The sequence below is a fragment of the Diabrotica virgifera genome, chromosome 8 (genome assembly GCF_917563875.1).
Source record: "Diabrotica virgifera virgifera chromosome 8, PGI_DIABVI_V3a".
NCBI lineage: Eukaryota > Metazoa > Arthropoda > Insecta > Coleoptera > Chrysomelidae > Diabrotica > Diabrotica virgifera.
The window spans coordinates 44339267-44363514 of NC_065450.1; the positions used below are offsets into that span (position 1 = coordinate 44339267).

Genomic DNA, 24248 nt, shown 5'->3' on the forward strand with positions numbered 1-24248 from the left:
TAGTTAAAGAAACGTGCCAATTAAGAGAGTTTTATTCGTTTTTGCCCAGGTGAGTTAATTTAATGCAATGATTAGAACGTAAACAGTTTTGAGGTTATATTTATTTTCAATCACTAAGGAATAAAAACCACCTGAGCAAAAACGAATAAAAATCTCTTAATTAACACGTTTCTTTAACGAAATACCTAAATGAAGTCTTATTTTGCCACACAAAGCACATAAATGAAAAATTCCTTATGACCATTTAACCTTACAAACAAAATTGTTTGGAGCCAATATAAGCTCCTCCCAATTTTGTGACATTTGTGACGTCAGACTTAGGCAGTCCATTTAAACAACAGAACACCTGGATAAATAATTAAACTGTAGTTTTATATTTTTCTTTCAATTCAATACATTTATATGAATCAACGAAGAACATTTAATTATGTGGTTCGAGAATTTATTAATTATGTCCTTTGTTAAGTCCATGCAAATGAAACAAAGAAAAACCTAAACAGACGTTCCTACGATACTTTACAAAACAGGCCATCACTGAAATCACAATTTTTGAGTTTGTTTCTTCCTAACCTGATTTTTTTGACGTATACAAATATTAAATATTGTAACCCAAAATAAAAATACGTTAAAAACTAATTAAAACAATCTTCATATGCAATTAAATTAATTGTTATGCAAATAAAGATATAATTGTGATATCTATATAAAGAATGTGTAGATACAATTTATATACTTTCGACTCAGTAGTTGTTTGTACAGTTTGTAGATGGATTAGATAAAAACATATTTTTATTTTATATCAAAATTTTATACTTGAATGATTTTAAAAAGTTTTCTAAACGTCCGCAACAAATATTTATATCAAATGAGTACCTGGAGAGAAGCTGCGTCTGAAATTAAAACGTTTGTATTTTTGGATCTTGAATCAACAGGTCTGCCCTTATATGAAAATAACAAAACAAGAATAACTGAGCTCTGTTTAACTGCAATACAAGCTGAACATATTCGTTTGGGAGTTTTTCCACGTGTACAGAATAAATTAAACTTGTGTTTCAATCCTTGCAAATTGATTTCCGCAGATGCTGAAAAAATTACAGGTATATTCTTAATTTTCTAGTTAGTATTTAGGTGTCTTATCATAATAGAAGATTATCCAGATAGGTATTTAATTGGTTCTAGATTCTGGATTACTTTGAGGATGTGGTGCCCTAAATACTTATGGGCACTGGTAAGACAAGTACTGAACTACAGTACAACCTCGTTCATCCGGATGTCCGGATCAATCCGGAATGAAAAAATAAAAAAAATAATTTTGATAGTTGTATGTATTTAGGGACACCTGGAAAGAGAATAGACTTTTTTGTAAATAAAACTAATGCTCGCGTAAATGATATAGGGTGTAAATAATATAGTAAGTTATCATTTCACATGTAGTTTTATTAACCTTATTATATGGTCTAGGGACACGCTGGAAAGAGAATAGACTTTTTTGTAAATAAAACTAATGCTTGCGTAAATGATATAGGGTGTAAATAATATAGTAAGTTATCATTTCACATGTAGTTTTATTAACCTTATTATATTTCCGGATTATCCATATTTTCGATTTACCGGATCGCTTCTGGTCCCAGTTAGTCCGGTTAAACGAGGTTGTACTGTATGAGGAATTTTCACTTGTCTCGAAAGTTGCTTGATTTTTGTTACTATATGGTACACTACTTTATATAATTGTCTTCTTTTGATGCTGATATTAGTCCTTCTTCTCCTCATTCCTTGAGCCCTTTTCTGGGTGTAGTGACACACTAAATATTCTTAGGTTGCTATTGGCTGCGATCCTGTGCCATATGGACAGTTTCATGTTTCCCAACAGAGTTTTCATTTGGTCTGCCCATCATGATGAAGATCTTTCTCTTGGTCTTCAGCCTTTCACCTTTTCTTTTAAGACCAATGGTTCCATGGTCCATGTTCTTCTGGATATGTGGCTGAAGTAATTTAGGTATGGTTTTTTCATGAGCATTTTTCAGTGCGTCACAAATGATGAGAAAAAGGTTGAGTCCGTGATAAATACACATTTATGACATTTATTCTAACATGACATTTTAGTTAAATCTGACAGTTGTCACATTTTATTTGCAATTTGGTATAAAAACAAATCAATTTTGTTTATTGCATTTATAAAATGGTATTTTCTTTGATTTGTATAGTCTTATAAATTGTACAGATTAAATTTTTTTTATATAGAATAATATAATATTATTTAATATTATATTATTAGCGCCATCTATTGACAACTAGATTAAATGTTATAAATGTCACCGACGAAATGTAATCAGCGACATGTGTTTTTTTCTGTCACACACAATTTAATGCGTTAGAGAGAAATCGAAAAACTGTGACGCACTGAAAAATGCTCATGAAAAGAACCTTATGCTTATTTTACGTTTTTTAATAGGTTGTCTTTTATATGAAGCTCTTTGAGAATTGACAGATTGTTTTTGTGTTCTGTCCAGGACACTCATAGAATTCTTTTGTAGACCTACATTTTGAAGTCTTCAATCTTACTTCTATCATTTTTTTTGAGAGTTCGTGTTTCAGCTGCATGTATAGCAATGGGAAAATAAGGGCATTGACCAACTAGGCCTGGATCCTACGTACCAAAAAAAAAGTTGATTAATAGCAAGCTGAAAATTTGTTAATAGCTTAACAGTGTCTAGTCAGACAACCTTTGATGTATGGGGACACAGGAACAGGGGAAGTTTTAATTGTGGAACAGGTTAAAAATTTGGAACATCAGAATATGAAAACATCAACTTTTTTTAGTACGCGTTATCCAGGCCTAAACCTGGGCTTATTATTTCTTGCTATGGTTCGATCTTTCCATATTTTAATTAATTTAGTTAGTTGATCTTTAGTCCGAATTCTTGGCTTATTCAGCTTAATTGTTTGGTGATGGTAATAATTTCGACTTAATTTGCTGTTAGTATAAGTGTGTCTTCTACATATCGCAGTTTACTGATTTTTCTGTCTCTTATAGTGATTCATCTATCCGGTCTGTCCCATTGGTCTAGTACTTTCCTCATTAGGTATATATTCAGACTGTATGTTGTATGATAATGGTGATAGTATACAGCTCTGTCTACTTCCTTTCATTGTTTTAAATGCATTTGAATATATTCACACACTATCTTATTCTCTTATATTTCATCTCACATTGGTAAGCACTTCCTCAACAGCAATTGACTTACTAATACAGTATATAAAGAGAGAACTGCAGCAGGAAGATCAGATGACTAACTCCAGGTTTCAATCTCGCCCCTCTCTCTGTTATGACAGTCCTTAGCTTCTACTAGATCATACTCACTTCTAAGAATCAACGACCACAACCAAACATGAAGAGGTACAATGAATGGTGAAGAGTCTATCAGAACTGTTTTTTTTTTGGTAATTGTTTGGTAGTAGAATCTGGCACTTATGATTTTAACGTCAAATTTAGCCTTCATTGATACCCTTAAGGTAGAAATGCATTAGGGAGTTGCGGTCGCTAACAAGACAGTAGACGACTTGAAATTCTCATTATAGATTGAATAAGTCCTCGTCGGGACTGCGACTTCCGAGTGCGTTCATGAAGATTAAAAACAAGAATTTGAGCTAGACTAGTCTAGTCGTATCTGTGGCTCCCTAGTATGTTTCTGCCTTTATGGTCTTATTCATGTGCAGTCTATTGTATTTGGTAATCATCTCTTTCGATTCTTCAGGAATCTGTTTTCAGAAATTGTTTCTACATATCTGTTAACTTTATTCTATTTTCCTGTTGTTTGTTCATCGTGTCTAATATAATCTACAGTTTGTAATTTTGTTGTTTGTTTTCAATTATTTTCTTTTCTGTACTTATATAAGCGATCTACTGTAAGCCAATTTAGGGTAGATCCAATTGCTTTATCTTTCTTTATTTTATGTAGTGTTTCAACAAATTTTGAAGTTTCTTATTTTCTTGCGATTTAGTGTAGATAATTAATTTATATTGTTTATGCATTATTTATATCTAGTGATAATTTTTAGGACTTTCAAATTTTCTTCTCGAAAATACCAAAGCATTTTCTCAAGAAACTGTGTCATCAATAAATAAATTTTTAAATCATAATCCACAACCTGTATGTTTGGTAGCTCATAATGGTCTCAAATTTGACTATCCTCTTCTCAAACGAGAAGTAGATTTAACCAAAGAATCTCTTGATGACAATGTTTTGTGTGTCGATACTTTGGTAGCATTTCGAGAAATTGAAGAACAACAAAATAACAAAAATGCCGAAAAAAGACGATCTAGCTCGGTGGTAGCTGGTGGTGAAGATGCAGTTGATGCAACACGGAGTAAAGTACCAGTTGAGTTTACCGCTAGTTATGATAGGCTTTTGGTTACAGCCTGTGAAACAATTGCAGATGATAAACCTTTATTTAGTGCTGAATCACAAATAAAAAACGAAACTACACCACAGAAACAAATCATTACAAATCGTAGTCTTCTAGGTATTCCACAGGAATCGACTGTTGGTCAAACCATAAAAATTTTAGATTTTAGGTAAGTTTCGTTAATATTTTGTTTTTTTTCCTTGTTGCCGATATGAAGATACTTTCTACTTTTATTTGACTATTAACTCGCATTAACCTTTCCTTGTTATTTGAAACGTTTTACATGTTTGGTATTTCTTTCCTCAGGTAGCTGTAGCTTCCTCCGTGGATATGTTAGTTTTTGCGCTGGAAACCTCAGACTCTTCTAATATTATTGAAAGAAATTTGTCGCATTGCTCCTGTAGTGATCCGATCCTTATAGGCTATTGATTATGTATTTTAGAAAGGAACTACAACGTTAACGGGATTTTATTGTTTCATATAGTCAGTGGACCCCTAAATATGAATTAACCGTGGAGTGCTACCATTTAAAGGCGTGCGTTTTTGAGAAAGGGGTGAATTAGTCCCTAGGCACAGGGCGAATTAAAGGATTTCTATGCACTTTTGGTGCAAAAACATCTACAGGAAAATTGTTCTAGGTTAAATTTACTATCGAAATATCACATTTTAGTGATAAAAGTCAAAAATATTTTTTTTCAAAAATATACTCAAAAGAAAAGCAAGAAAAAAACACGAAAGATAGCAATTTTGTTTTTTGCCCCATAACTTTTTTCCTCGGAGATATAAATATAGACATTGCTTCTCAGAAAAAAAAAACCTCCATCCTTTTCCTTTAAAATGACGTTCAGTAGAAGTCCCTACGATTTATAGTTGTCAAAATATGATTTTTCAAAATTCGCCACTTGGGACATTTTCCTTGTTACTTCGCAAACATTGTTCTGTAACTTTTTTCTACGCAGCTTTAGGCATATGCATTTAATCGGACTAAAAGTCAACTGTCTTTAAAATGGTCTGTAGTAGAAGGCTATATGACTATTTTTAAGTAAGGTATGGTTTTTTAAAGTCTTATAATTTTAATGATCTTTGATATATTTTACGATTATTTTTAAATTTCTCATTATAACTTTCATTATAACATTATTGTATATTTCGGTATATTATATATTGTGCTATAAAAAAGAAAGCTTATTTTCTTTACTTTAAAATGGTTTTTCTACAACTGTGTTAAAAATGCAATTTTTAGCACTCCATAGGAGCGTTAAAAATGCTACTTTAAAGCACTAGTGCCTTAAAATTTTTAAGGCACTGCAGTTATAAGTGAATTGTCAAATTGTGAAACGTCAAAATATTTATATTTAATTTATTAACATTAATATTAATAGTACAACTTGCGCAATTTGAAAAAGGTGGTTTAAAAGGTTTTTTAAAATTTAATTTAAACTGTATTATTGCATTTTTAACACGTTTGTAGAAAAAAACTATTAAAATTTGTTAGGATATACAACAATGAAAGTAAGATGTTATTCTATAGTTGTTATGATTTACGTATTGACAGTATAGGCAGTTTTGATGTAATGTCAAGAAAAATATAAAAATGGAATTTCAGTCAAGTTCAAGTAAAAGTTTTTGTAGATATTGTCCTGTATGAATAAATTATAATTGTTGATATATAAGACGTTTGTAGAAAAAATATTGTATGATATACGTGTTAAAAAATACATTTTTAAGGCATTCATGTGAATTGCAGAATTCGCTTCGCTCATTCTGCAAACTTTCACATGCGTGCCCTAAACGTGTGCTTTTAACACTTATACCATAAATAACTAGTATTGTAAAAAATTATTGGACTATTTTTAAACAAGATATGCTTTTTCAAAGTGTGATATATACATATTTTACACATACACATGCAATAGGTCCCACTAGACCAATTAGCTAAATGTAGACCAATTTACTAAAAATTCCCTCATCCATGGAACAGTAACCAAATATCAGCCCTGCATTCTAGATGCTTTTGCTTGTTTAAAAACTGAACAGATGAAGAGCTGGAAAACACACTGGGAAAGGTACTGTAACATATCAACAACACAATACAGTTTGATACAACCGATTATTCCGGAAAAACCTTGGTATAAGAATTTCACCCTCCCTCGCAAATACATATCCACCATCAGTAGAATTAGATTTGGACATGCATGTTATCCTGCACATTTATTTAAAATAAACATATTAGATTCGAATATTTGTCAAGAATGTGAGGTTAAAAGTGATTTGAACCACATATTTTTTGAATGCAAAAAGCGTAAACACCTAACCAATCACCTAATTAAAGAATTATAGACCAGAACATCCCACTCCCTGTAAATATTCTCTTTATTCTGTCACTGAATAAAAAGAAAATTTTTGACTGTTTGGTATCTTTCTTGTCGGATAGTAAAATATTATTGTAATTAGTTATAGGTATTTGTAAAATATGTTTAAAAAAAATTAAAAAAATAAAAAAAAATATTAAAAAAATAAAAAAAAAAATAAAAACAAGAAACAAAAAAAATAAATAAAAAAATTAAAGAAAAAATCACTAAGAGGATTTAAACCTCCGCGGGGTTGAACCGGGTTGACATCCTATCGTAGTGACAAAAAAAACATAACAAAAAACAAAACAAAAAAAAACTAAAATAAAATACAAAAAAGAATGCATTTATTTTAATATTAATATTAATATTTTTATTTGTAAAATGTATATGTTACAGTTCAAGTTGATTATCCAGTTGGAGTTGACTCCAACTAGTTGGAGTCGACTCTAACGGCTGGTTTCAGTAAAAGTTGATTATAAATATAAAATGAAGATTTATATTCAACATTTACTATTGTTTGTTTTTTAACCAAGAGGAGTGATTCAAATTTACCGCGCCGTAATGCTTGTTTCTAATTGGTCAAACCGCGGGCAAGTTTACTCCACTGTTATTAACTTTTGACACTAATGACATTTCTGAAATTTTGGAACTTCTGTCATTTTATAGGTTAATTAAGTATATCGGCGATTTTTTGTGTTTTCTGCATTATTCCTTTAATTTTTAGATTTTTAGTCCGCTTTTATATAAAAACAGTTGTTTTTAGATCTCTTTAGCGATGTGTTAGTATAATATAATATGTATGGATTATCATCGAAAGCTGATATGATCAACGAAAAAAGAAGATGAATTTGGTGACGTTTCTAGTAACTTTCTTGGGTGTGAATCTGTCTTTTTAGTTTACTCCTCTTGGTAAAAAAATCAACTATAGTAAAAGTAGACTCCAACTAGGAAAAGTATACTCTTCCCAATGCCATTTAGTAAAAGTTGATTCTGATTCACACAAACAGTCGATTCTAGAAATTAAATTAATGTTACTGAATATGTTCAAATTAGTCTAGGCTGTATCGTCGTCCCCGTTAGTGAAATTACTCCGATTCGAATTTTTTGCACAAAATTACTCAAAAAGAGGTCCTTATAACAAATCTACTGGGTGCCAGGCAGTACCTTGATCGATAAATTGTTTAAACAATTTTTTTTAGACAAATTCACAAAAATAATTTTTTCACTTCGAACAATTTATTTTTAGGTCATTTGAGTTATTCTGAGCAAAAAAAGGTATTTTGTGATTTTTCTCTAAAATTGATTGTTGTCGAGTTATACGCGATTTAAAATTTGATAAATGCAAAAATAGCCATTTTCAAGGCTTAATAACTCGGTTAAAATCCATTATTATGAAAGTCAGAAAGTGACCAAATCAAAGTTTATAGCCCCCTGTACAAGATCCAGCAGAAATTTTTGTCACTATTTTATCACTAAGCTTTATCTTTAATTATTAACAATGAGCGCTAAGTGCGTATTAGGCGGCCGTCAATGGTGAGTGCTAAAGAGATGCACCATTTGGGCCGTCCAATGGTGAATCTCACTCGCACTCACATTGACGGCCGCCTCAATACGCGCTTAGCGCTAATTGTTGATAATTAGAAATAATATCTTATTAATGAAATAATGACAAAAATTTCTTCAGGATCTTATAGAGGTAGCTTTAATCTTTGATTTTTTTTAGTTTCTGACTTTCATAATATACAGTGAGCACGTAAAGGTTGGAATAAATTCATTTTCTCGAGAATGGACGATTTTAGAAAGAATCCCGAAACAGGTCAATTTTTATTTTTAAATTACGACTTTTTGGCATATATACCATAGTAGTGACGTCACCCATCTGGGCGTGATGACGTCATCGATGATTTTTTTAAATGGGAATAGGGGTCTTGTGATAGCTCATTTGAAAGGTAATTCAATTCTCTATTCAACAATATAACTAATAACATAATTTTTTATACAGGGTGCCCAATTTTTTTTATTTTCTTGATTAAATTTACTGACATAAAAAGAAGAATGCAAGTATGTAATTTATTTAATTCAAAATACATTTTACTGCTCTCATAAAACAGAATAAAATGTTTATTTGAAAAATAATCATTGCTTTTCGCTTAAATTAAATGTTCAAACTGTCAAGAGGAAGGTGGGTGGCTGCTTTAATACTGAATTTAAGCAAAAAACAATATCTTATTTGTCAAATACACATTATTTCCTGTTTTCTGATAGGAGTAAAATGTATTATGAGTTAAATAAATTACACACATTCTTCTTTTTGTCAAAAAATTTAATTCAAAAAAATATTTTTTGGACACCCTGTATAAATAATAATGTTAATGTTTATATTACTGAATAGAAAATTGAATTACCTTTCAAATGAGCTATCACATGATCCCTATTCTTATTTAAAAAAAACGTAGATGACGTCATCATTCTATAATAGAAATTAAATGTTACTGGAAATAATTATGTTCAAATTGTGATATTTATATTCTAGGCTGTATCGTCGCCTCCGATAGGTAAATTATTCCAGTTCGATTTTTTTGCACAAACTTACTCAAAAAGAGGTCCTTATAACGAATCCACAGAGTGTCAGATGGTACTGTGGTCGAAAAATTGTTTAAACAACTTTTTTAAACAAACTCACAAAAAAAATTCATTTAGGACAATTTTCTTTACATCATTTGGGTCATTCGGAGCAAGGTCAAAAGAGGTCTTTTGTGATTTTTCTGTAAAATTTATTGTTCACACTTGTTTATTGTTATATTTATTTCAAAATACGAAAATGACCATTTTCAAGGCTTAATAACTCAGTTAAAAATTATATTAGTCACCGAAAGTGACGAGAAAGTCACCGAAAGTCACGAGAAAGTCCGAAAGTCACCAAATAAAATTTTAACGACCCCCCTACAAGATACTGAAGAAATTTTTGTTATTATTTTATTACTAAGCGGTTATTTTTAATTATTAACAATGAGCGCTAGGAGCGTATTGACGCAGCTATCAATGTGAGTGCGAGTGAGATGCACCATTGCACCATTTTGACATTTAAAAATTCAAACTTCTGTCAAACTACAAAAACACTTTTTTAGAATTTATTGCTCACATGTCATCACCACGACAAGGCGAAAGTTCTTCTTCTTGTGGTGCTTTCTACTTTAGTGGAGGTTAGCGACTACACTGGCAAATCTGTCTCTGTCCAATGCGGCTCTAAACAAAGATGTTGAATCAAGGCCGGTCCAGTCTCTGATATTTCTAAGCCATGAAATCTGGCGCCTACCGGGACCCCGTTTTCCTTTAATCTTACCCTGGATGATCAGTTGCGTGAGGCGGTACTTTTCGTTTCTCATTATGTGTCCCAGGTAGCTAACTTTTCTGACTTTAATGATTTTTAGCAGTTCCCTACCTGTACCTATTCTCCTCAGAACATATTCGTTGGTGGTGTGGGTTGTCCAAGGTATTTTCAAGTCACTTCTATAAAGCCAGAGTTCAAAGGCGTCCAACTTGTTCATCAGTATTGTGTTGTGTCCACGCCTCCGTTCCATACAAAAGTATTGACCACACATAGTAATGCAGAAAACGACATCTAAGGCTGATATTAATGCTACTGTTACAAAATAAGCTTTTCATTTTGATATACCCCTGTCGGGCTACCTGTATTTTCGCTCTTGACTTCTTGTTTATAATCAAGTTGATTGTTGAACTAGCAACCAAGATATTTGTACTGGCTTACGTATTCAAGCTGTTGGTGTTTCACATATTTATTGGAAGAGGTAAATTTTTGTTCCTTGATATTTTTATAACTTTGGTTTTCGCAGTATTGATCTTCATCCCCATTTTTTTCACAACTCTCAGTATCCCTATCCAACAGTATCTGCAGACTATGGTCCGAATCAGTCATTAATACTGTGTCATCTGCATAGCGGATGTTATTTACTCTCTGACCGTTTATCCTGTTTCCTTCTGAAGAGTGCGATAAAGAGTTCGCAAATATTACCTAAGAGTAGACGTTAAAAGTATGGGTGATAGCACACAACCCTGTCTAACACCTCGTTGTATTTCAATTGGCCTTGACGTATTACCATTGGTCTTTACGATTGCTGCCTGATTCCAATAAATAGCCTCTATAATTTTAGAATCTCTTTTGTCGACTCCGATGTTGTTCAATCTTTCTATCAAGGTCTTGTGCGTCACCCTATCGAACGCTTTTTCAAAATCTATGAAACAGATAAAAAGGTCTGCTTGCTTATCTTTGTGCCAGAGTTTGAAGACAGAATATTGCTTCTCGTGTCCCCATACCTTTCCTGAAGCCAAATTGTTCTTGACCGGTGACCTTATCACATTTTTTATAATACAGTAGAATCTCGGTTATCCGCCATAAACAGGCCGACGGAAGGGCGAATAAGCAAAAATGGCGGATAATAGGGAGCGTTAAATGAAACACAAGTTGAGCCCTTGATGATTTCCAGTCTCCGATAGGAGTGGCACAAGAAGAAGAAGAAGAAGAAGAGAATCAGTTTAATTTTGACTGACATTGGACATTGTAGATAGAATGATTTAGGATGAACGAAAAAAACTAGCGATTTTCATCTGCCTTGCTGATGTATCTCGTTTTGTTGCTGCCAATACTCGCCACCTTGTAGCATCATAATATCGACAGCTCTTTCTTCTTGTTGCTCGGAATGATCGGCTTATTTTATCTCATCTTAAAAAATTTTTACTCATTCTTTAATATTTTCAAAGTTATATAAATTTGAAAAAAAAATTATTACTTAAATGGAGCGGCGGATAAAACGGAACGGCGGATAAATGAAGGGCGGATAACCGAGACTCTACTGTATATTCTGTTCTGTATGATACGCAAGAAAAGCTTTAGAATGTTATTTAATAGACTTATAAGGCGGAAGTCCTGGCATAATTTGGCATTCTTCTTTTTAGGTAGTGGTATGAAGACTGATTCAAGCCATATTTTAGGGATAGTCCCTGTATTGTAAACATTATTAAATAGTCCAAGAAGAAGGTCTAAGTTTTCTCGTTGATTAACTTCAACAGCTCAGCTGGTTTTTCATCTTTTCCTACAGATTTGTTGTTTTTTAGTTGACGTAGAGCATATTCCAGTTCGGACTTCAGTATTGGAAGACCTTCGTCGTTAGTCTTCCCACATGTTTATTTGTTCTTCAGGGCTTGAAATCATTGAAATCAGTTTGCCTTCTGCGTTGATTAGATTATTTAGTCCTTGTGAATATGTCGTGCTTGTGAATTCCTGAGTTTCTTATACAGATGGAAGTCATCATGTTTTTTTATATAAGTTTTCGATTTCTTCACATTGTTCTGTTATCCATTTTTCTTTTGCAATTTTTATTTTTTGTTTAATGGTTCTATTTAATGCTTTGTACATTGCTTTGTGCTGTTTGAATTTTCTTCTTTTATCCATTAAATCCAATATTTCCTCTGTCATCCATCTTTGCTTCCGTGGTCGCTGTTTTGTGAACATTTCAGTTGCCGTTGCAAGGGCGAGTCTGATTTCCTCCCGAAGGCGAAAGTTAAGGATGTTTAATTATATGAAAGTGTGCTAAAAAACAGTGCGAAAAATTAAAATCCATTTAAAATACATTGTTACTTCAGACACACTTTAAGCCCTTCATGTACTGCTATCTATATTTACAATTTTCACACAATAAAACCTTTACTTACATAATATGAGATAAAGTAGATAAAAATTATTTTTGTGAATTTAACAAAAATTGGTTAAACAATTTTTCGACCGCGGTACCGCGTGACACCCTGTGTATTTGTTATAAGGATGTATTTCTTTGAGTAAGTTTGTGCAAAAAATCGAATCAGAATAATTAACCTAACGGGGACGACGTTACAGACTCTACTAATAAGTAGTTAAAACGGTCAAGACAACGAAACGCACACTCATCAAAAATGCACACTCATCAAAAATGCACTTGAGATTCTCGTATAATCAACATTTACTGAATCGATCCAGGAAGAGTCAACTCCAACTAGTACAAGTTGATTTAAATTTTTAAAATCAACTTTTACTGCTCGTTTCAGTTGGAGTTGACTCCAACTAGTTGGAGTCGACTCTAACTGAGAATCAACTTGAACTGTAACATATACACTATGTGTTCTTGATAAACATTAAGTAGTATAATATATTTATATTTTTTAACATAGTATGTACATTAGCTGTAATGAGTAGGTAAATAAGAAGTAAAAAATTGTAATAATATTATAATAACCAAGTTTCACTAATTGGCAATATCTTTAATACATTTACTTTTGATTGAGACTGGCTGAATGACCATAGTCCAAGCCAAAAAAGAAAAAAAAAGTTTTAACCTAATGTAAAACCTTTTTATTATTAACTTTATGAAAAAAAGTTATTCTTTATAAAATTCTCTGCATAGCTTAAGACATAAGATACAATTATCAGATATAAAATTTTATCAATAGTGTACGAGGTATGTTAAAAATAATATGAATTTCGCTCAAGAGTAAAGTACCTTTATATTTCACAATATCGAAAAGTGTTATTAAGAAAAGTTATTTGGAATTAAAAAATTATGCTATGGTATGCAATTATATTCCTCTAATTAAAAAAAAATAAAAAAAATTTAAATTTTTCTCAAATTACGGATACCCTTGGATATCCTGCGGATATCTTATTTAAAAATAGTCTTACAATTTTTTGCAATACACCATTTTAAAGTAAAGAAAATATGTATTTTTTATTTCATAATGTATATACCTAAATGTACAAGAAAAAAAGTAATAATGAAAAATTTTATAAATAATCATAAAAAATATCAAAAATCATTAAAAGTATAAAACGTTGAAAAGCATTAACTTGCTTAAAATTAGTCGTACAACCTTATACAATAGACCGTTTTAAAGGTAATTGACTTATCTTTCTATTAAGTGTACGATTGCATATACCTAGAAATGCATAGAAAAAAAGTTACAGAACAATGTTTGCCAAATATTGGGCAAACATGCTGTGAGTGGCGAATTTTTAAAAATCCTATTTCGGAAACTATAAATCTTAGAGACTTCTGGCAAACGTCATTTCAAAGAGGAAGGATCGAGGTTATTTTTCACTGAAGCATTTCTTACCTATGTCCCCGTGGAAAAAGGTATGAGACAAAAAACGAAATTGCTTTCTTTCATGTTTTTTTCTGGCTTTTCTATTGAGTAAATTTTTGTGAACAAAAAATATTTTTGACTTTAAAATGTGATATTTCGATAGTTAATTTAACCTGCAACAATTTTCCTGTAGCTGTGTTTGTACCAAAAGTGCATATAACTCACCCTAATTCACCATGTGCCTAGGGACTAATTCATCCCTTTCTCAGAAACGCACCCATTTAAATGGTATCACTCCGCGGTTTTTTCAAATTTAACTGCACTGTACTGATGATGACCAAATAGTCAGAAATGCGTATTTAGGTTGCATTCCATCTTATATACGTATTTTGTTTTTTTTCCTTGTTAAGAGATATGCCGATACTTTTTACCTTTGTTTTTACTATTAACTCGCATTCACCTTGGCCGTAGTGGCCGTAGCGTACTAAAGGGTTCTAGTATGTATGCGAGTTAGAACCAGTAAGTTCTGTCGAAGGTTCCCTACTGTACTGCAGACTATGATTCCGCAGAGTTCGCCATCTCTTTGGGGTATCGATAAGCAACACTTTGCCCCCCGTAGTGTGCTCCTATGCACGATGGTGTTTAGGAATGCACTTTGCATTGTTTTTAAACCAGGAGGAGTAAACTAAAAAAACAGATTCACATCCAAGAAAGTCGCTAGAAAAGTCACCAAATAAATCAAAGCTCAAAACTGAAGAGTTCTAAAAGTAACTGTTTTTTTATATAAATGCATAAAAAATCTAAAAATTAAAGGAGTAACGCAGGAAACACCAATGAAATGCCAATATTGTCAAAATTTCATAAATGCCAATTGTGTCAAAATTTCATAACAGTGGAGCAAACTTGCCTGCGGTAGGACCAATTAGAAACAAGCATTACGGCGCGGTAAATTTGAATTACTCCTGGTTTAAAAACAGCATAGTAGCAGCACAATTCCCTCAGTATTATGATTATGAACCATAATCGTACAGTCGTCATAACTGGCGCATTAAAACATCTGGAGTTAATGATATATACAATCTACAATCACTTTTACATGTTCTCAGTTGATCTGCTTATGATTATTTGGTTATACTTACTTATTTATTTAACTACCTTTAAGTCCTATTTTCCTTATTAGCCATTGGAACAAAGAAAGTTTTTATATTTAGTACTTTTGTATGAATAAATATATATACCACTGTAATCAACTAATTCAAATTCATACTGTTTTTTTTATAAATGATTCGTAAAAACATTAACTTGTTAAAGATTATAAATCATTAAAATTTTATTTAGTGTTGAATCAAAAACAAAGAATGAAACTACACCTCAGGAACAAATTGTCACAAGTAGTAACCTTCCACCTAATCCAAAGAAACCCAAGATAGTTGAACCCAGAAAAAAATTAGATTATGGGTAAGTCTTGTTTATGCATAATATATTTTACACTTCCGAATATCTTAGCGAGAAAGAGAAGGAGTGAGAGAGAGAGAGAGAGAGAAAGAAAGGGAGGGAGAGAAGGCGTGCGTCGTCTCCCCGGTCATCTTTTCCTTACACTTTCCCTTTTTCCCTTCAATCTTGCTCTTACTGACATCATGATTTTTGTTTTTTCCTGTGTTCAGAACCATTCATTATCTTCGCAGTACGGCGTAGTGCGGTCAACCAAAATTTGCCAAAAGTTAAAATATCTGCTGTCAACAAGAAGTATTGTATCGTCTGCATATCTGAGATTATTCACTATTGTTCCGTTATTGATATACCTTCATTGATGTCTTTTAATGTCGCTCTAAGGAGTCTGAACAAAAAATCCCAGAAATTATCCCTGAACGAAAAATCCCCAGATAAAAAATCCGCGGACAAATAATCCCCGGGTAAGAAATCCCCACAAAAAATCCTGGACAATTAATCCCCAAAATTTTTTTTGGACAAAATATCCCCACAAAAAATCCCGGACAAAAAATCCCTAAGAAATAATTGCTGCCGAATAGTTCTCTAGAAGTTTTCCCGAAATTTTACCAAATTTCGAATTCCAATTCTATCTCAAAAATTTCAAATTTTACATGACAAAAAAATGAGTTTTTTCAAAATTGTGGAAGATATGGGGAATGAATTAAGGCTGTGGGAATCATGTTGTAATTATTCGCTTAAATCTTTTGGTCACTCTGATTTGAATAACTATGTTCAAAATACGGCCTATTATATCTGTGTACATCCATGCAAAACTTTTGCCCTATTACGAATGTTTAGCTTTGTTATGAAAACGCAGAACACAGGTTTTTGACATAGCTTTTGAAAGCTTTTGAAGCAGGTTTTATGAAACTGATGACTGAATATTTTTTGGTATTACTAAAAATATTACTACCATACGCCGAACAAATAGTTGGTGACTACCAGTACCAGTGTGATTTCAGGCCTGGAAGATCGATTGTTGATCAAATATTTCCATCCATCCAATGGCACTACAGCCCAAATCGAGCCTTGGCCTCCTTCAATAAGCTTCTCCAATCATTTCGATTTACCGCTGTTCTTTTCCATGAACGCGTTCCCAGAAAGTTCCTGGCATCCTCATCGACTTCGTTTTCCCATCTCTTTTTAGGTCTTCCAACAGGTCTTCTTCCCTGCATTCTTGCATTCAGCAATTTTCTGGGGATTCTACTCTCATGCATGCGGACCACGTGCCCTGCCCACCGTAATCTCTGCAGTTTAGTGTGTTGTGCTAGAGTTGGTTCGCTATATTGCTCGTATATTTCTCTATTATACCTAATTCGCCAGTTGTTATTTTCACTTATTGGGCCCAGTATCCTACGTAATACTTTTCTTTCAAACACATCTAATGCATTGGCAGATTTTTGTGTCACCACCTATGTTTCGCAGCTATAACTTACTATGGGCCTGATTATTGTTTTATATACCCGGAGTTTTGTTTTCCGGTGTACGTCTCGCGATTTGAATATGTGGCCCATCGCAAAATAGGCTTTATTTGCCAGCACAAGCCTTCTATTTATTTCCGGTTCTTCTTCATTGCTTGCAACCAGATCCATTCCTAGGTATGTGAATCTATTCACATGTTCTATATCGTCAATGCAGTGTTATTGCGCCGGTCTATTTGATCTGGTTTGTATGAGTAGTTTTGTTTTATTTGTGTTTATTGCTAGCCCTACTGCTTCTGCACTCTGTTTCAACTCAACGTAGGTTTCTTCCGCTGCATTCATTGTTCTGCTCATTATGTTTATATCATCCGCGTATGCTGCTAATTGGGTAGATTTGTTTGTAAGTATGTTATTTCCGCTTACCGTCAACCGTCTAATTACATATTCAAGAACAAGATTAAAAAGCGTTGGAGCCAGTCCGTCGCCTTGTTTCAGTCCTTGCGTTATCGTAAACGCATCAGTGATCTGTCCTTTAATACATACTTGTGCTTCTGTTTCTGTCATTGTCATTTGCACTAGTCGTATTAATTTTGATGGTATGCCAAATTCTTCCAATATATTAGGTAGAATTGTTCTATCTATTGAATCATAGGCTTGTTTAAAATCTACAAAGAGATTGTAAACGTCCATGTCATATTCCCATGCTTTGGCTAGTATTTGTTTAACTGTAAATAGTTGGTCAATGGTAGATCTATTTTGCCTAAACCCTGCTTGATATTCCCCGATGATTTTTTCCGTGAGAGGTTGAAGTCTTCGATTAAGGATGTTTGTGAATATTTTGTATCCCGAACAAATATTTACTATTAGACAAATGCTTGAAAGGATTGAGAGTATAATTTGGTATAATCAAGACGTGTATCAGATCTTTATAGATTCCAAACAGGTTTATGATTCAATTAATCGTCCAACGCTATATGGAATACAATTTTTACGTACGCACAACTCGACCAAAATTGCCGAGCTGGGCGTACCCAAAAAACTAACTGCGCTAACGCAAATGTATGTAAGTAACTCCTTTGCACAAGTTGCTGCTCCCAGACCAGACATAGCTGCTCGGGGAGAGTCCAGATGCGAGAAGGTGTGTAGGATGGACTGGAAAAAGGTGGAAAGTTGAAGTCTGAGAAGATATGGAGAAAATGGGAGTGAGACAATGGGAAATAGTGGCACAGGACCGACAAACATGGAAGGCAATAGTAAACGGGACAAAGACACTCACTCAAAGAGTTATAACGATATTGATGATAATGATGACTAAACATTTTTGACGTTAAATTTACAAAAAGGAACAGGTTTTTTTGCATTACAATCAAGATTATCGTTTTCAGGACCTGCGGAAAAGGAACAGGTTTTTTTTGCATTAAAATCAAGATTATCGTTTTTAAGACCAGTAGTTATCATCACGAATACGCAATGTTTTGAACATAGTTATTCAAAGCAGAGCGAGCAAAAGATTTAAGCGAATAATTACAACATGATTCCCACAGCCTTAGCTCATTCCCCATATCTTCCACGATTTTTGAAAAAACTCACACTCTTATGTCATGTAAAATTTGAGGTTTTCGACATGGAATTGGAATTCGAAATTACAATTCATGCTTTATCTTACTTGCTATTCATTATTTTCCTGCCGAAAAGAGGTTTCATGGCGATTGCTATCTATAGGTTTGTTCCTACAAAGAATCACAAACTAGTTCATGACAGTTTCTGACTGCTGCACAATACGCATGTGCGAATTCAACCAGTCGCAAACTAGTTTGTGATTTTTGTTGGAACAATATTCTACCGAGCTGGCAAGTTGCCTAAGAGCAGTGCCCAAAGAAAAGAAAAGAAAGAAGAAGAAAGCATTCTGGAAAACGAGGGAAACCACTGGGGAAACCAAAACTTTAACCTTACTATGTACCTTACACCACAACACGAGCAACGAGCACACCTTTAACAAATACTATGGACAGTTATAGTATTTGCTGTCACTCATTGTTTCATAAATTATAACAAAAGTATAAAACACTAAAATACAATATGTACTTAAATCAACAAAATAACCAAAACAAAGGTAAAGGTACCTATTTGATATAAATATAAATAGTTATTTAGTGTGAGCATGTGAGTGAATCAAAATTATACTAATTGCGCATGTCCGTGATTACCAGTTTGCAAAAAGTTCGGAAACTTTTCAAACTGTCAGAAACTAATCTCAAACTGATTAAATATTTCATGGAACAGTGTACTTTGTTGACTAGTAATCAGAGAAAATCTTGTTGGAACGGCGAAATTATTATTGCGCATGCGTCTGACAGTCGGTGACAGTTAGAAACTTCTGTAGGAACAAACTTAATAACTCCTCACCTCATGCACTGAGGCTGAAAAACATTTGCGTCGATTGCATTCATGTGAAAACTTTTAGAGAACTATTCGGCAGCAAATATTTATTGGGGATTTTTTTGTGGGGATTTTTTGTCTGGGGATTTTTTGTCCAGGGATAATTTGTGAGAATTTTTTTGTCCGGCATCATTTGTCCTAGCTTCCCCTTCAAATATCTATTCTGAGCACATATTAAAAAATAGAGGGGATTGTAAACATCCCTGTCGTACACCTCTTCTTATAGGTATCTCTTTAGATTTGTGTTGGTCTACTCGTATTATGGCTTTCTGGTATCGGTATAAATTTGTAATGATTCTCATAACTTGATTATCTATTTCTGTGTTTCGTAATATGTTTGCAAGGCTTCTGTGTTGTATTTTGTCAAAAGCTTTCTTAAAATCAACTAGATATATTATGTATACATTACAGTTGACATCTTAACATCGGTTTATGAGTGTTTGTATAGTAAATAATGCCTCTCTAGTGCCAAACCCTTTTATAAATGTTCTCTCTACCCGAAGTTATCTGTAAGTTGTATCTTTAGACCCCCAATAAATTTATAAAAAACTTATATATACTTTTATTTTTAGTATTAGTTATAAACTGGGAGACGTGTTTTCTCGTCTTACCAAGAAGGCTCCGATCAATTCTCATCAAGCGGATGGAGACGTCCAAATGTTGATCATGTGTGCAGCAACCTTAGGTGATTCTTTCGTCGATTGGTGTAATCAGAATGCTAAGAAATTTTGTGATATTCCTGCGATGGTACCTGGAAAGAAAATAGGAACATAATAAACACTACATCGCTCGTCCGAAAGAAAAGTGTCACAACTCAAAAAACAAGTTTTTCAGGAGAGACAAAAATGCATTTTGTAGATCTTAATTTAACTGTAAGTTTTAACCCTTTCAGACCTGACCTTTTTTTGTTTTTTCTATTGAATCTTCATAACGGAAGATTGTAATAGTCTAAAGTTACATTTTTGACATTTTTGTTTAATAGGTAGTCATTTGACAGAATGTCCATTGTAATGGACATTGGGACTATAACAAGAATTTAGGGTAGTCACATACGATTTTTTTTAATATATTATATAAATATCAAGTAAATGTTAATTAATTTAAATTTATGAGTTTTCCCTTTACAACCAACATTTTTGCATCTGGATGCTCCCTTTTTGTTGCCGTTATCTGGTAAATGATCTATTTTATCTATGCGTATTTCCTTCAATGGTCTAATTTGAACTCTTGGTCGTTTTGGAATGTGAGGAGAATTCTAGGTTGATATTTTGGGACGACCAGTGCTTCTTTTTATGGGTTTTCCCACTTCAATTAGATTGATCTCTCTGATTGATCTTCAATTTGAGACAGCACGTTCAGATAATTGTTCTAATTCATCATCATCATATAAAGAGGACATGAAAATCTCTTGATCTTTTGGATTATCCGAAATAAACCGTGAAACAAAAATATCAATATAGACCTGTTGTTCATTGCAATGGACATCATATTTTAATGCTTGTTATCAACAAAAAACAACAATAAGTTATCTATGTTGACACAGTAGTACATAAATTGATATGTCTACTATTGTATAAAATAATATTTGGTTACATATAATAAATTTACAACTTGAAGAAACATGATATTTACTTACGGTTTCCAGGTATCGTAAATTCGTCAGATATGCTCGCTAAGAGCGGTTCCAGACCCGTCGGCTGGAGAAAGAGGAGGTGGGTTTAGTCGGTAGGCGGCCCGTGATATAGATAGGGCGGGCCGAATCCGACACACCTAGGACACTTTCCCAGACGGTCTTAAGAAGATTCTCACCTCCCAAAAAAAGGTATCGTAAATTCGCCATGTCACACTATCTTTAACAGCACTTAACTTGGCTATGATTCAAACTAAACTAACAAGTGTTGTTTATAGTGTTAACTGAGATATGCAAAATAAAAAATATGTAGTTGTCAGCAATTTACAGGAGTTTAATTTTGTTATACGGTTTACGTAAATGTATGTCCATTGCAATGGACACCAGGTCTGAAAGGGTTTTAAACAGCAACTGGTAAAATTTATAAATTAAAAACGAAGAATATAGATAAGTGAATGTTATGTAAGAAGCAAAACCAAAACAACTATAATCAACTATTTTTAATGGGAATAAGCCACAATTTTACCAAAATATAGATATACAATAAGTATTACATACGAGTTAGTACAAATTTTATATTTTAGTATTACTTATTGTATATCTATGTAATATTAATATTATTTATAATTTAAACATATTAAAGTCAGAATTTGGTATTAGTTTTCTTGAAGGTAGATTAAATGTAAGACCAAATACTTACGATGTCGGGATAGTATCACGAGGTTTTTTCTGGTTTTCCCTCGTGATTTACTATGGAATCTCTAACGCGAGAATTTTACTGTCATCGTTGCATTTGGTTGCCTTTTTAAAGACAGATCACATGCTATGATTTTTTTGTGACGGATATTCTTGAGTTGGGATTGATTTCATGTAATCGAGTGAACTATCTTTTAGTAAAGTCGTCCCAGGAACGCAACTCATAAATATTGGCGATATCATTTTAAAGTCTTCTACTTTAAAATGTATAAAATACGTCTGAGTTGCCAATATAAATGAGTCAGATTAAATAAATTATTAGAATTTTTTTACTTAGCAACAACATTTTTGTTTATTTTAGTAGTATTTTGTATTTTGACAACGAAACCCGATTTGGGCTTCGAAACGTTAATAAAATCATTTTTTTGGTAAAATTGTGGCTTATTCCCATTGATTATAAAAATGCCACAAGGAAATAGCTTCAGAACAACATTAACAAAACAACTATGATATCTGATTTAACAAAGAAAAAAGGTCAACATTCTGAGTTATGTATGTCACTTTTTTTTTAAATATTGGTCGCTTTTTTAAACATTAGCGAACAATACCGAGGACACTTCTCGAAATACAACGGTTTTCGTGATAAATATCAATACGTTCACGTCGAACGTTATAGCATAACTTAAAAAGTGTCATTGTTCTTGAATAAAGATATTCATTTTACCTAAATGAATAATGACACTACCGACATCTTACGAAAGTAAACATCTATGTGACACTTTTCCTGGTAAAAGGATTCTCTGAGTCAATTTAACAAGATAACTGGAGTTATGGATTTTTTGAGTTGTGTCACTTTTCTTCCGAACGAGCGATATATGTTTTTTTAATTATATTTGATGTACATAGGCGTAACCAGGATAATCCTAAGGGGTGGGGGGGTTACAACTACTGGAAAGGGTGGGGTTACAACTACTGGAAGGTCTCCGAGGGGTATGGTGTTAAGCGTATAGAGCTCAAAGTACATCCCAATGGGGGGGGGTTATAACCCCCAAACGCCCCTGGTTACGCCTATGTTGATGTATATATTTAAAAACTTAAAAAGTATTTTATGGATATACAAATTGTAGTCATATTATTTTTACAACAATTTTGCACAAGACTTTTTTTATTTATGTTAATAAGTGACATGTAATGATTAGTTCTATTAGTATATTTATAGACTTAAAAAGTATTTTATGGATATATAGATTGTAGTCATATTACTAGTACAAAAATTTTGCACAAGACTTTTTATATTTATTTTAATAAATGACATATATGTGATTATTAGTTCTTTTATTAATGATTAATTCAATAGACATCAAACGACATTTGAACGCGTGATTTCATTATTTTATTTATTTACCGAACATTCTAAAATCCAAAATTTTTTACCGGTAGTACTGCCAGTCCTATCATATGGACCCGAAACATCGGCTTTTAACAAGAACATAGGTAATTCATAAATTAACTCCAGTGGCGGCTCGTGACCTTAGAGACAGGGTCGGCAAGGTCTTTTTGTCTCCTCATATAGGTATACCATCTAATTAAAAGGCTTAAATCATCATAGAACATTTTTTTGTTTGGTTTACTTGACATTCTCTCTTCTTTCATAGTGTTTCGACAATATGTTTTGATTCTTTTGAGACAAGAGAAATCCCGTTCATTTAAAACAGAAGTTGGTGGTAATAAGAGAATCGATGATCAGTTTGTTGTAATGAATTGCAGTACTTACGATATAAAATTACACATATTTTGTAACTTATCCAACTTTCTGAAAATATTTGGATCAGCGTAATTTTTAAGTAATTTGTAATAATAAATATCTTGAAAATGGCGCTCTTTGCTTTTTTTTTTCTAATTTGATAGGGACATTTTGCACTACAGAAGTACACAATAGAAAATGTAACTTCTTAATAAATTTTTATTTTTGTTTAGTTATTTATAAATAATAACGAATAATAGCTATTTATCAAAAAATTTTAAAACAAAATTAATAATAGACACAAGGAAAACTAACTTTTTGAAGGTTCTGTACTTGTTTTACCTATTAAAAGAAAGTGACTAAAACGCAAGTTCTGGTTTCAACACATGTACAGAATTACCGCCTGTAGGTACCTTTTTTCTGCACGTTTCATGGATTAGTTGTAAACTAGAAAGTTATAAAATTTTGCAAATTAACACAGTCATTGCAAGTTTTATACTTTTGGCAGGGTTATAAAAATGACTAATCCCAAGACAAATAAACTCGACGAAAGATGTTTCTTTTGTTTGTATTTATAGCATCACCATTCTTTAGCTTTTACTTTTAAGTAATAATTCTTGATAACTGAAATAAATATAAATAGTCTAGGGCGCATCTGTTTTGAGATGGACGTTGAGAGGTGACTCAAATTTTTTTGCAGAAATTGCTTGAAAATAACTGAAATAATAATATTTGATTTATCCTCCCACTTAAAAAGGTCCGGAACATTGTTTAAATAATCAAAATGTCAAAAATTAAGGAAAAATTCGATTTTTTTCTTCGTTTTTTGATTATAACTTTAAAAGTATTCATTTCCGAGAAAAGTTGCATTAACATAAAAGTTGCGTGATTAAATTTCCTACAACATAGGATTGGTTAAAAATTTTAAAAATTGT

The 24248-nt window shown here is 32.6% G+C and overlaps 1 protein-coding gene across 2 annotated transcripts; it reads left to right on the plus strand.

Annotated features, from left to right (window-relative positions):
• The first annotated feature begins 371 nt into the window (after positions 1–371).
• On the plus strand, positions 372–22893 carry LOC126889932 (uncharacterized). Of its 2 annotated transcripts, none has more exons than XM_050658675.1 (4): positions 372–1097; positions 4060–4576; positions 15231–15350; positions 19816–22893. In XM_050658675.1, the coding sequence occupies exons 1-4, from the start codon at positions 818–820 to the stop codon at positions 20015–20017; spliced, it is 1119 nt and encodes a 372-aa protein (XP_050514632.1). In that variant the 5' UTR covers positions 372–817; the 3' UTR covers positions 20018–22893. The 2 variants fall into 2 exon arrangements, with proteins under 2 accessions (XP_050514632.1, XP_050514633.1); XM_050658676.1 differs by having other exon boundaries at positions 4267–4576.
• Positions 22894–24248: the final 1355 nt, after the last annotated feature.

What these genes read in the sequence shown, in the direction of transcription:
- LOC126889932 (XM_050658675.1), top strand. Translation starts at nt 818, where the DNA reads ATGATTTTAAAAAGTTTTCTAAACGTCCGCAACAAATATTTATATCAA. An exon ending in AGATGCTGAAAAAATTACAG is followed by an intron (nt 1,098 to 4,059) that starts GTATATTCTTAA and finishes GATAATTTTTAG; the next exon opens with GACTTTCAAATTTTCTTCTC. An exon ending in AGAAAAAAATTAGATTATGG is followed by an intron (nt 15,351 to 19,815) that starts GTAAGTCTTGTT and finishes TTTTATTTTTAG; the next exon opens with TATTAGTTATAAACTGGGAG.